The 14436-nt window shown below is 32.9% G+C and overlaps 1 protein-coding gene and 1 long non-coding RNA gene across 2 annotated transcripts; both read right to left on the minus strand.

The window, feature by feature from the left end:
- Positions 1–248: 248 nt before the first annotated feature.
- Positions 249–6136, minus strand: LOC124454070 (angiopoietin-related protein 7-like). Its single transcript, XM_047004874.1, has 5 exons — positions 6118–6136; positions 5099–5169; positions 4516–4940; positions 4012–4389; positions 249–683 (listed from the first exon to the last, which is right to left on the minus strand). Exons 2-5 carry the CDS (start codon positions 5155–5157, stop codon positions 430–432), a joined length of 1116 nt encoding a protein of 371 aa, XP_046860830.1. The 5' UTR covers positions 5158–5169; positions 6118–6136; the 3' UTR covers positions 249–429.
- Positions 6137–7060: 924 nt separating this feature from the next.
- On the minus strand, positions 7061–8483 carry LOC124454077. Its single transcript, XR_006951334.1, has 2 exons — positions 8307–8483; positions 7061–7946 (listed from the first exon to the last, which is right to left on the minus strand). It is a non-coding gene; the product is annotated as an uncharacterized LOC124454077 (long non-coding RNA).
- Positions 8484–14436: the final 5953 nt, after the last annotated feature.

Below are 14436 nucleotides of genomic sequence, written 5' to 3' on the forward strand. Positions count from 1 at the left end.
AACAAGCATTTAGACACACTGTGTTGTCTCTAGGTTATGTGCAACCATTCTCTTCGGAGGGAACAAGATTGCTTCATGACAAACCAGATGATATATCAGATAGTCGCATAACATGCATGATAAATCCAAGATGGCGTGAGAGCGAGGCAAAAAACATCAAAATTTTTTGCAATTAACTTTCACCGCAAACGTCAAAGAAATGTTAGAAAAGTCGTCACTGCAAAACTATAGCATTAAATCTGCCATCATTTGTGGAAAAATATAAATTTATTATTTTACCACAACATTTTTCAACAATTTTTTCTACGCTCCTTTAAATGAATGATGATTGTAAATGTTCTATTGAAAGAATAGTTATCAAATGTCAATATTATGCGAAGTTTCATAAGATATATTCATGAAAGTTAAGAAACACAATATTTAAAAATTCTATGTGGTTTTCATTTTCATCTCAGTAAACTTTAAGGATTTATAGTTATATTTCCAATTATACCAACTCACACTACTCCAACTGTTGTATGCTCCACTATAGTAGTGTCCATTCAGGTTAGATTGATGACAACCATTATACCACCAAGCACCTTTGTCGCGAATGGCGCAGTTTCCACTAATTTTATCATTATCTGAATCTTTGGTTGAAAATGCCATGCCATTATGATAAGATAATGAATCCCTAGCATTTCCTAAGAAAAGTAATTTTGCTCAGAAAAATTTTACGTCATTTAACTAATGTTATCATAAAATTCTCCTTAAGAACTAGCAGAAAATCCCCAACACGTGTTTTATGTCGTTTATAGACGATTTTAAGATGTTTTTCAATGGTCATTTGTTTAGCAGGCTTTTATGAGATTTGTCAATTAGTTTTTTCATTTAATTTAGAGAATAAAAAAGAAGTGGCATAAATACCAAAACATATTACAATCCTGAATTTTCATTAGATAATATTCAGTCGCATACTCATTATTTAGATTTATACAAATCTAAAATCGAATTTTACTGGTTAATGTTAGCGGAAGTTCCAACCACAATCATGCACAATGTACTCGCTGGTATTATAGTTGTTGTTACTAATTTATTAAACCATTTATCCTTCTCCAAATCAAATAAATTGCAAAAGTAAAAGTTTTCTACGAATTAGCTACATGTCATGAAGGCTTTTTAAGTTTCTTCATCCCACCTTCATTGCCCTGAAATTTTTTCTCTATCCAGTCTATTCACATTGATCTCAATTGGTACCTGGCCTGATTCTTATTGTATTATAGATTTTCAAAATTTGTTTGCTTTGGCCTGTTTCATACGTCGCGTTTTACATAAGCCGAATGCATTTAAAACAAAAGATAATGTGGAATTTTATGTCATTTTCTTTTGTCTTTAATGCGTTCGGTGCCTGAGGTAGGACAACGGGTCTGGGGCGAGCGCGGAGCCGCCATTTTCGTGACTACTTGACAGTTAAACTTTTAATAAAACTGTGTGAAATTAGCTAAATGAGCAAAAGAATAAAGAAATTCTGTGTTGTTTAATGGAAGTTTTAAATATATCGGAAACCACAATAAAGCTTTTGGCGTTTTTGTGAATAATTACTGCAAACCAAACTCAATTTCGTGGATTTGAGCTACATTCGCAGTTGACTAGTTCGTGCTTTGAAACTAATTGTGACCCACTGCAAGGCATTTTTACGTATGTGAACGTATATTCTCGCAGTTTCCACCAACAGCACCAAGATGTTTGTTTTCATTGCTTATAATTTACCAGCGATAAAGAAAATACTCGACATTTCGGTTGCATATTCTTGGTCGGGAAAACACGTTACTACACATATTTCCAGATTTAAATCAATACTTTGACAGGTATAAGGTATGTAAAAATAAATCACTGCAGCTCATTTTTGGTTATATTTACATTTAGAAAACGTAGAGGCGACTTAACTGGTAAAAATATATTCTTTAGAAAGTCATTACTAATAATCTTACTCTAAAACTAAAATTTACAATTGAACTGCTATAATTTATTTTGACTTAAACTGTGCCTGTCATTAAATCAGTTTTATCCAAGTTTTGTTTTGAAGCACTGTAATCATGAAATTTTGCTTAGGTAGTACATATTTTGCAATGTGATCCTGGCATAAAAATTTAATGCAGACAGATTACAAAGGTTTTTGCTGGAAAATTTAAAATATTTGTTAGATGCAGTAGCTCTTATATTGTATTAATCTAATGTTGAATTCTTTATTGCTTGTGAAACTGTGATTATAGTTAAAGTTTAACTCTAATGCAGAACTGTATAGGCTTCTATTTGGTGAAGCATTTGTTGAAAAGGAAATTATGTTTGTGTATTATAAAACAATTCTGCTGTTGAAGAACAGTCTTGTTTGCTACAAATGTCACTGTTTGTACAGACTTTGACATTGTATATGAGTCAGATCCAATTTTTGGTGATAATGAATTTCCAGCATTTCTTAAGAAAAGTAATACATTTCAAAAATCGCATTTAATGAAGTTATAGAATTCTTTTGAACTTGCAGAAACTCCCCCAAAAAGGGTTTTATGTCATTGGTGCAAGGTTTTTATAGCGGTTTTTTGGGGGCTTTTGTGAGATTTGCCAATCAGTTTTTTTTATTTTATGTAGTAAAAGAGGAAGGACTGATGTAAGTGTTAAAATATGTTATATAACACTGAGTTTTCATTTCACATATTCTGGTGCATGTGGGAGATCCAACCACAATCACATTATAATATTGTTACCGTTTGTCATAAAGTTGTTATAGCTAACTTATTTAACAACTTGCTGTAAATCCTGTTTCAAAATGGAATAAATAAATTGCAAAGGTAAAATTTGTCAAGACTTTGACTTTGATCCTACTCTCATTTCCCAGAACATTATTTCTACATCCAGCCTTATATCATTGTTCTCACTCCTATGTTGAGTAATAAATGGTATTTAATTTTTATTATAATAGACCTTTAACATTCTTTATTGACTTGATGATATACCTGTAGTGTTGTCCGAGACTTAATTTATATTTATGTTTTTCATTCTTTATTATGTAACTTTATCCAAGTAAACCTGAATGAATTTCAGTAACGTTTATATATGTATAAATATATTACATATATTTGTACATATTTATATGGTTAAATAGTTGGAATGTTATTAAAGAAAAAAAATGATAGCATAATGCTCTATCCAACAACTACAAAAAATAACCTTATCTAACAACATTTGAAAAATTGACCTTCCACTCCTCTTTCTTGTAAACAAGACAAGTCTACTCAAAAGCAGAGAGCCTTGCGTTACAAGTCCCAGACTTGTGACCGGTATAGCAGAGTATAACTCTGGGACTTGTAACGTAATGCTCTCTGCTTTTGAGTAGACTTGTTTTGTTGACAAGGAAGAGGAGTGGAAGGTTAATTTTTCAAAGTTGTTAGATAAGGTCGTTATTGTTTGTAGTTGTTGGATAGAGCATTATGCTATCATTTTTTTTATTTATACATATAAAAGTAATCTGGGAATGGAGGTCTGAATTTACAATCATATACTACAGGCCTGCATGCATTCTATGTAAAAGGTTTTAATGTTCATTTAAGTCCACATAATTTAGCAATGTTTTAATCCACGATGTTTAGGCGCATGCACATTACTTGTTTACAAAGCATCAATTGAATTTTTATTTGATCTTAATGATACGGTAACCACAACCCTTGAATGATCTCTTATTGTAAGTCAAAAAATGTTGTCGTAGGGTGCAACCTAAGGGTTCAAACAACAAAATGGTTTTTTATGGTTGTTCAATGTATTTTGTTGTAAGTTTGTAAGATCAAATTGATTATATTTTTTAAGATCTAATAAGACTTCCGCTCAAAGTCAACCGTTAAAATACCTATGTTTATCCCAAAATTGCAGACCTGTCCACGCAAACTGGAATCACTCGAATCATTCCAACGTATAATGCTTATATCAAAATATTGCTTAGAAATTTGTCCATTAAATGTTTATATTTACTTATTGACTCACCAGAATATGCACCAATACTCAACTGATATTTGTGTGTTTCGTTCTTTACAGCAAAATAATCATATTCAGCATAAGCTTTGTTTCCTGACCAGTCTCCTAGGTCAACACGAAGTTTATTTCTCCTTGAAGATGTTAAACGGTATATTTTATCCAATCCAAGCCAGAACTCTGAACTAAGATTACCAAATCCTTGTTTATAGTCCTTCCAACCTCGATAGAAGCTTACACTTCCATCTTGACGTCTTTGAAACACAGTCCAACCTCCACCAGATGTCTTCATATCACAGAAAACATCGAAACAACCTCGGCCATCTGGATCAATTTGATACACTCCGTTCTTTTTTTCACCTTTTTCGTAAAGATCTGCACAGTCTTTTCCTTCAGATCAATGATAAAGAGGGAATTCAAATTCGAGCCCTTCTTTTCTTACAGAGCTTATAACTTATAAACGTATGACAATATACAGTTATATTCTTTCCCTTGTCTTCTTGAAATAATTCTTACCTTTTATTTGGGTTTGCATGAGATTTTTATTATTCTTGAAAAGCTTTTTAAATTGTTTTTCAAGACGTTTTAGCTCCGTTTGGGCAGTTGCTATTTTTGCTTCAAGTGTTTTCATTTGTAATGATAGCTTAATCATTTTAATTTCAAACTTCTTTATTTGTTTCTGTAACTTCAGAAGCTTACCCCTTTGTGTATGTGTTTGGTTAATTTTGGATTGAAGCTCTATCTTAAATGTTTCAAGGTCTTTGTTTTGTGTGCCAAGTTTTTTGTGATATGCTTGAAGTGCAGCTATTTGTGCTTTTATAAATGCAATTTGTGTCTTAAATGTTACATTTCTGTGTCCAGATTTCAAAGTGCGTTTTATGTCGAAGCTTATTGATAAGAAATCCTTTTTTGAATGATCTTTTACATTGTTTGCTCTCGCTCTATACAGAAATAGAAACAAAGTAATACAAATTACAATAAAATCATCTTTTATACGACATATATTACAAATATGTATTATTTCACCGCCTTTAAAACCTAAAATATGTTTATTACAAAAATTTACATTCAGTAAATTTAAAACAAATTTAAAACTTACTCTTGCATGAGAGCACCAATGCAACCAATTACCAACAGTGCACAAGTAAAGTTTGCCATCTTGTAAAATATCTAAAGCCAAAGCAAAAACTCTGCGTGCAGACAAGATAGGGGAAGCTCTATTTATGTGTTTTGAAAAATGTAAAATTCTTAACAACTTGATGACGATAACATGTTTTTCCTGCTAAGTATCTTTGATTAATTAAATTGTTTCAGCAAATCTTGAAGTATTACGAATAATTTATTCTTAAATTGTGATAGCCACTTCATTTTTGACTATGAGCATGAAGTAAACTGAACTTTTGCAGCAGATTGAATTTATATTCACTAGAGAACTATGTTTTTTACAAAACTTTTTGACAATTTCTCGCCAACATTACTGGATAACTTCGAATAGATTTTATTTAGGAAATGCAGAATACCAGAACATCTCTTTGTGATTCATAAAATATGCGAACAGCAAAAGTTAAAACCTTCAAGGCTCTAAATAAAAATCATACAATTTTTTTGTCACGTAATATTGACCAAAAATGCTGTTAAACTATGAAATACTTGATTAAGAGTAATTTTTACTTAAATTAATAATATAGCTGGTTTTTTATGCTCAAATTCAATAAAAATCGTTTTTTGAATTACAATTCGTCCTACTACTGAATTGTAATATTCTGGACTGTTTTATTGGGTTCTGCCTTTCATTATCCAAGTGTGTACACTTATGTATGTATGTTTCTTCGAAAATTTATTCAAAACACAATTCGCTTTTGTAATCAGATAAAGACAGTCGTGCATTTAGAAACTCAAAAACAAAAAGATCAGAAAAGTTCTTTGTTGTTATGCATTTGTCAACTTAAGTGCAGAATTCTATACCGTCCAACGAAATTGTGCAGTCGCTAATAATAAAATGTTATCGTCATGGAGATAAGAGCAAGAAGGTTTTATAGTATTCGCTAGAACTTTCTAATATGCTTATGAATCAACATAAAAGAAGAGCTGAAAATCAAAACAGAATGGAAAATGTACCTGAAGCAAATCTTCAATCAAGATAACTGTTCTTTAGGCGATCGTTCTGTTATTTATAAAAGGCACAATAATACCTTCACATCATTAATTATTTATTATAAGTCAAGTGTTAACTTTCTGGTATGTTAAACAATAAAGCAGGTATATTAAGTTTTGAGAATACATTTTTGTTGATATATCACTACTTTTTACACTAGGGTACCTTCAAATGGCATCAAAGTTTGCAATTTTATTCTAATACTCCATCAAATAAAAATTAAACATTGAACAAGGAATATTTATTTAAAAGTGTAACGTTTTGTCTTGACTCTCAAGTTATCATCAGACAGTATTGAATTACAAGTATAGATTGTCTGATGATGTCTTGAGAGTCAAGACGAAACGTTACACTTTTAAATAAATATTTCTTTTTCATGCATTAAATGGCTTTTTTAAAAGCACTTTGCTGGGCTTTGATATTTATATTTAAAGTTCGCTTTCCGCCCGGTATATCCCTGGTCACAATTCTGATTGAAAAATGAATTAATTATTTTTGGTTATCCTTAAAAAACAAAATGAATTTATCGCAATTTTGAAGGCTGTTTTGCAGCACTTTCGTTTAAGCATGTATGTTTTTAACTTTCATTAACATTTCTATAACTTTATACTGACGACAACTTCCTTTAGCACCATTCATACCTGAATATTTAATTTTCTAAATCAAAGGTGTATAAACTCAATTAAAAAAAACAATTTTATAGACTTTATTATTTCAATTATCTCATTTCAGATTTTTTCTTGCTTCTGTGCTTCATATATATTTGTTGTACAGATTGCCTATTGCTGAACGTTAGTATTGTAAAGAAACTGTTGCTTCTGCATTTTTCATTTCTCCATGAAAACACTGCTCAATTAGCAATCGCATTGGCATTACATATAAACTGATAAAAGGATTTAAAGAGGATTTCTTGTAAATACACTGGTATAATTGCTTTTGGCTATCATGAATCAAGTATTTTAAATTACAAAAGTATATTACATAAACGTTTTGTTCTTGTATACAGATAATACAACTCATACATACATTTTGAATGGCCGTAGTGTATAAACCAAAGAGTAGTAAAGTTAACATATAAGCTACAAATACATCTCCACAAAAATTTTGATATTGAACTTATTGATAAACACGTTGTTGTCATGGTGACAGCAGCAACTTCGTGAAAAAAAATTTGTACATCGATCTATCCAGCATTTATTATTTTTAAGAATTACGAAATACGTTAATGTGTTAACGTAATATTAAATGCAAAAATAAAATTTAAACGAAAAAACGAGTTGGAAAGATATTTGTACAACTAGCCTGCTCGACAGAAATTACTGGTTTGATATTCAGTATGAAGAATGCATAATAAGTGAAGTGTTTGCATTCTGGTAGATTCAGAAATAAAACAGGTATGTTAAATAACGTCTGGAGAAGAATTTTCCAAAGGTATACCAAAAATTTCACACGTACGGTTACAAGTTGTGTTAAGTTGTGTTACTAAAATAGAGTGAGAAAAAACAGAGAAGCTAAAACCTTTTATCTTCTTAAAAATAAAAAATACTGAAATGAACAATAGTTGAATGTAAATGATTTGAAGTACTTTGACGCCATTGGAGAACAGTCATAACATTAAAAATATTTTATTGCAAATTAACGCTCATTTTTCTTGTTTCTTTCGTAATTCTTTCAAAGCACGTATCTCTGAACCAACATCAACATAAACTATTAACCTTGTTCATTCTTGAAGATCTTTCTGAACGCTACTTGCTCGCACTTGAATCTGTAATTGTTTGTTCAAAGAATGCAACTGAAAAATTCCAGCAATACAACAGCATTAATAGAGTGTTTCTATATAATGTCTTTACACTTATACATTACTAATATAATGCTGAAATAATTTTTAGATAATGAAATTTTCAGACTATATCACGAATTATTTCTGGTTTATGTCAATGATTTAGAACCCAATCCTCTAGATGTCTAACTACCGTGTCACTCCATCTTGAAAGTTGGCAAAAAGCAAATCTCAAAATGAAAAATAATGTAATATTCAGACGTTATTGAATTCGCTTACAGAGTCAAATACCACAACGGAACTGTTTGCATTACAAGAGAAGCCATACTGAAACTAATAAGCAATCAAAATTTGTAAGTTTATAAAATCTACCTGTCCACTGTTCAGTCTAAAATGCGTCTTTCTGTCTCTCAGCTTTTTGGCGTTCGTCAATCAACGTATCTATAGAGCAAAGTCTCATTTTTGCAAATTATTTAATCATAAATGTGCATGCATATGTTTGTTTAGTAACTTATAGAAAAAAGACCTTGGAATTATTCGATCTGTTCATTGTTTTGACTCAAGAGATACTGACTCAGTAACAATTTTAGAAGAAAACAAGGCATGTCGTTTTTGTCATGTATTCAGTCAAAAAACAAACAACACGCGAGCATTAAGCACACAACTTAAAATATTTTGAACCAAGTAGGGAAATTGTCGTCCAATTGACGTCAATACAATGTTGAAATAAATTTCATTACAATTATCAAACACACAATTATCAAGCAAATATTTTGCAGTTCCTAAATGAATCTTGTAAACCTGTATACATATACAATCCACCACGAATTCCTGAGAAGTCTATGCCATGGCATATGTCAAATAAAGCTTGCATTTTGATGTCTTGAAACGTCTCAATACGAATCAAAATAGCAGCACAATAACTAATAAAAATATTTGGCTCTTTCGAAGTATAAATTGAAAATAGAGTAGTTAAGGCTTGTTGGAATTTATGTATGGATTGAATTTAATTATTTTCAAATATATAATAATCAAGCATGACAAATCAAGTCACTTGGCTGTGGTTTACAAAATCTAACACTTTCTTCACTTAAAGTATTTATGTTCTATATGGAATTTAGTAAAAGCTTAACTTAAATTATGTCTTGTTCTGTATAATCTGTAGTTTTAAAGATTGTGAAAAACAAGTGGCACAAATACAAGGAGCCAAGCAAAGAGAAGTTTGTTAAACATGTTTTGATAAGACTGTACGGTTGTATTTCTTCAATGCGTTAAAAAGCATTAAGTAATGACCAGAAACAAAATCGCGTAACGACAAAAGAGCTGTTTACATTACATTTATTTATGTTTGGATTTATATACACAAAATTTATTTAAGGAGCATTGTTAAAAACCACAGCAAATTCCTGCTTCTAATTTTTAATGGTTTGTATAAAGGCCTTTTTATTACTTTTAACAAAGTTTAAGAATGGGTTCCATGGTGGTTAAATTTAAGGAGAGAAATTTGATGAAATAATTCATGAAACTGTTGTACTTCTTCTAACAATGTCGGGTAGGCATTTGCATGTTCCCCCTCATTTTCTCTAGGCTGATCTTGATTCCGTTTCTGATCAAGACGTGTGGCCTGTGAACGCTATATTCTCTATTCTAAGTTTGAGCTTGCCTGGGCTCAGCATAATTCTTTCTTTCATTGATCACAATATTCATCAAACTTAAATCATGGTCTTCTCTGTCTCATTATTTGTGCCATCAACACCTTTTATAAAATAAACACAATAAAACACGTGCGGCGATTGGTCTATATCTTTATTTGCATAAGCCTGTGCAAATCACATCTGAGCTCAACTAATCAATTCAATCATAACAATCAATCAGTCAAAGAGAATTTGCAAATCGATCATGAATACATTTTAGAGGAAAAATTAAAATGTTTGTCTTTTTTACATTATTATTATTTTACAAACGAAATAAAAGATGTTTTTCGTGTTTGCACTGGCTTATGCAAACCTCAGAGACGTTTGTGAAAATTCGAGAGCAGAAGCAACCCTCGACCTTTGGTCTCAAGCTTGCACTGATCTGCTCTCGAGTTCTCTCAAAGGTCTCCTCGATTTGCATAAGCCTGTGCAAGCACAGTAAACATCTTTTAATTCTTAGAGATAATACATAATAGATTAATATTATCTAATATCATGCTTTTCCGTTGCGACTATCTAAGGCTTGGTTAAATTAGTTTGAAGGATCTTGACTCTCAGGACTGAGAGACTAAATTCATGGTACCCGAAGCCATCTGCAGCGACTTTGGGAAGGGAAAATTATTATTAGCATGCAAGATTCAGTGATGCCGTGTGGTTCATCAATACAAAGATTAGTCAAACTATAAAAAGAACACAAACGGCATGCTACATTTCGTGTATGAAGGAATTTGAGTGTTCCCTTCGAGGCTTCTACACAGTTAATTACACCAACTTGTTGCAGAGATTCTGTGCAGAAAATTAATATAGTCAACTGTGTCGATGAGAGCCAAAAAACGTATTTGTTTTAAAACTTGTGTGGAAATTCATTTTTTCTGGTTTTATGAATAGTTCACTCTAGCCAACGTTAGTGGATGGGAGGCTCCATAAGGATCGTGCCTACACCAAGTAAGATTGTTTAAGATTGTAAATACCAATCTATGCATTTATATGCCCACTACCAAAAATTCGTAAATAAAACGTTAAATGTGGTGATGTGTATTTAACTATTAACTTATATTCTATACTGATATCTTTTGTAAGTGAATTTTATTTCAAATGTAATAAGTAGGCCTAAAATGAATATATGAATATACAACTACCGACCTAACCATCAATACTCTCCAATGAACGTTATGCCTCTGCTTGAACCACAGCTATATACAGTGTTTAAAAAACTGGAGAACACTGATTGATACATACATATTGAATTAGTTTGCTGCATAAATTTAACAGTATTCTATGAAATTCATATCAGTTTCATGCATTGACAAAGCCATTACTTCTTAAAGGAATGAAATAAGACCTGTCAATGCTGTTTAATTTATGCAGCAAAATAACTAATTCAATCAATATGTATGTATAAACGTGTTTCGATGAACGATTTCGTTGTTTTTGAAGTACCCTGTATATGTCATTACTACCATTTCACACATAGAGAGAATACAAAGATGTAACGGACTCTAAAGATTTGTCTCTTACTTCAATGTGTGTGTGCTTCGATGTAAGAGAATATATTTTCATTTTTGTCCAAGATGATTATCTATTGATGGACAGTTCACAGCAGTTAACCTAAGTGACTTTAGACGACTTCATGCAAGGATGGTGATTATTTTGTCGTAGGAAACACACTGGTAGGGTGCTTGAGACTTCATGCAAGGATGGTGATTATTTTGTCGTAGGAAACACACTGGTAGGGTGCTTGAGACTTCATGCAAGGATGGTGATTATTTTGTCGTAGGAAACACACTGGTAGGGTGCTTGAGACTTCATGCAAGGATGGTGATTATATTGTCGTAGGAAACACACTGGTAGGGTGCTTGAGACTTCATGCAAGGATGGTGATTATTTTGTCGTAGGAAACACACTGGTAGGGTGCTTGAGACTTCATGCAAGGATGGTGATTATTTTGTCGTAGGAAGCACACTGGTAGGGTGCTTGAGACTTCATGCAAGGATGGTGATTATTTTGTCGTAGGAAACACACTGGTAGGGTGCTTGAGACTTCATGCAAGGATGGTGATTATATTGTCGTAGGAAACACACTGGTAGGGTGCTTGAGACTTCATGCAAGGATGGTGATTATTTTGTCGTAGGAAACACACTGGTAGGGTGCTTGAGACTTCATGCAAGGATGGTGATTATTTTGTCGTAGGAAACACACTGGTAGGGTGCTTGAGACTTCATGCAAGGATGGTGATTATATTGTCGTAGGAAACACACTGGTAGGGTGCTTGAGACTTCATGCAAGGATGGTGATTATTTTGTCGTAGGAAACACACTGGTAGGGTGCTTGAGACTTCATGCAAGGATGGTGATTATATTGTCGTAGGAAACACACTGGTAGGGTGCTTGAGACTTCATGCAAGGATGGTGATTATATTGTCGTAGGAAACACACTGGTAGGGTGCTTGAGACTTCATGCAAGGATGGTGATTATTTTGTCGTAGGAAACACACTGGTAGGGTGCTTGAGACTTCATGCAAGGATGGTGATAGTTTTGTCGTAGGAAACACACTGGTAGGGTGCTTGAGACTTCATGCAAGGATGGTGATTATTTTGTCGTAGGAAACACACTGGTAGGGTGCTTGAGACTTCATGCAAGGATGGTGATTGTTTTGTCGTAGGAAACACACTGGTAGGGTGCTTGAGACTTCATGCAAGGATGGTGATTATTTTGTCGTAGGAAACACACTGGTAGGGTGCTTGAGACTTCATGCAAGGATGGTGATTGTTTTGTCGTAGGAAACACACTGGTAGGGTGCTTGAGACTTCATGCAAGGATGGTGATTGTTTTGTCGTAGGAAGCACACTGGTAGGGTGCTTGAGACTTCATGCAAGGATGGTGATTATTTTGTCGTAGGAAACACACTGGTAGGGTGCTTGAGACTTCATGCAAGGATGGTGATTGTTTTGTCGTAGGAAACACACTGGTAGGGTGCTTGAGACTTCATGCAAGGATGGTGATTATTTTGTCGTAGGAAACACACTGGTAGGGTGCTTGAGACCCTCTAAATTGTAGAGTTTGGACTAAAGATTTTCACAATTATATCCACGATCTGCAGCTGTAAGTCTTCCAATATCAATAATAAGTATATTTTACTTCGAAAAATAACTCTCAAGAGAGTATATTGATTTTACTTAACAGATAATTGATGTGTTGAGTTGAGAAATGTCAATTATGGAAACTCCAATGCTCAATGAATATAATGTTTATGTCTCTTTTATTATATATGTATTTACGTTCGGCCAAATTACTCCAATACAAATAGAGTTGCTCAATAGTTAGCTACTAGTGTATAGATCGCTTTAGAGCCTAAATTTTTGATGAATTAAGGACATAACAGATACTGGAGATTCGGCTATAAAGACAATGGGAGGTTCAATACTCTATGTTTTGTATGATCTCCGAACGTTGTGAAAACAAAATACTACAGTCTACAGGGCTTGACATAATTTCAACTGTTTTGCAGTTTATAAAGTTGATGTAAATGAACTGTGTCTAGCGAACCTCTAAAGGTTGACTAATATCAGTGATATTTGTTGATGTGTGTATAGAAGTGATGTACTCATTTATGTACATATTCCTTGGACAAATAGCAGAAATTGTGAAAAAGAAAGAAACAATCTGAATAGCCAAAGTTACACTTACTTATGATTGATGAAGCAAAAAATTAAAAACGAGAAGATTTCAAGCATGGCGGAACAACATTTTATGATACGAGCACCAAGTTTATGAGCAATTTATTTTCGATTGTGAATTTTCTAGTGTTTAAACTAGTTATGATGGGATTTTTGTCTGATGAAGTTGTAGCTTTTTTGTCGCATTTAAATTTTTTTGCAAGTCATTATTTATTCAAAACCTTTGTTTAATTGTTAACATATTTACCATATTTAGCCATATTTAGCATTTACCACAACACATTAACAGTAAAATTACACGGTTTGTTCATATATTTTTCATTGACCCAGCATTTTACAATGTTTTGAGTTGGTAAAGTTTTGTAACCTCATAACGGTCAACCGACCTCTTCAAAATCTTAACTTCGTCAATATATCCTGCATGAAGATCTTGCCCATAAATTCTGCCACCAATAACCACATCGGAATTGCTGCTGACGATGTTACCACGACAACATAGGCTATCGATAAGAGCGAGACGATTGTTGTGGTAAAATGAGACAGTGTACCCGTCATACGTCATCACAAAATGATGTCAGTGATCAATGAATGGCATTGTGATGTTGTCCCAAGATTTCCTGGATTGTGACGTGACTAAAGTAGCTCTTATGGTGTCCATTGTCCCACCGTTATTGGAAACAAGGATTCCCCAACTTCCAGTAGAATCACTTTGATTATTGATGAAGTTGCTGATAATATTACTTGATATACCACCTGAGTTTTTGAACCAAATACTGATTGTTAAACTTGAAGCCCACTCATATCCATTTAGAGTTGGTACATGTAGCTCGGAAGAACGTGGATTGAATTTAGCAGCTCTACAAACGATTCCACTGGACGATTGCAAAACATCTTTGGATTTAACATAACTTAAGGCATTATCACCTTGGCATTTATCTTGCAATGACTTTTCAAATTTGTAATACGCAATAATAGCCGTGGTACTGTAACCTAAGCCCCATTTGCCTTTTTTGAAATACATGGAACAATTTTTGAAATTTACCGCCCCCCCCTCCCTTCACCCCTCATCATCTTTGTACATTTATAGCCAATTTAAGTAACCAATCATCATTTATGTTCAAACGTAAACGC

Source organism: Xenia sp. Carnegie-2017, unplaced genomic scaffold (genome assembly GCF_021976095.1).
Source record: "Xenia sp. Carnegie-2017 unplaced genomic scaffold, XeniaSp_v1 HiC_scaffold_3, whole genome shotgun sequence".
Lineage (NCBI taxonomy): Eukaryota > Metazoa > Cnidaria > Anthozoa > Malacalcyonacea > Xeniidae > Xenia > Xenia sp. Carnegie-2017.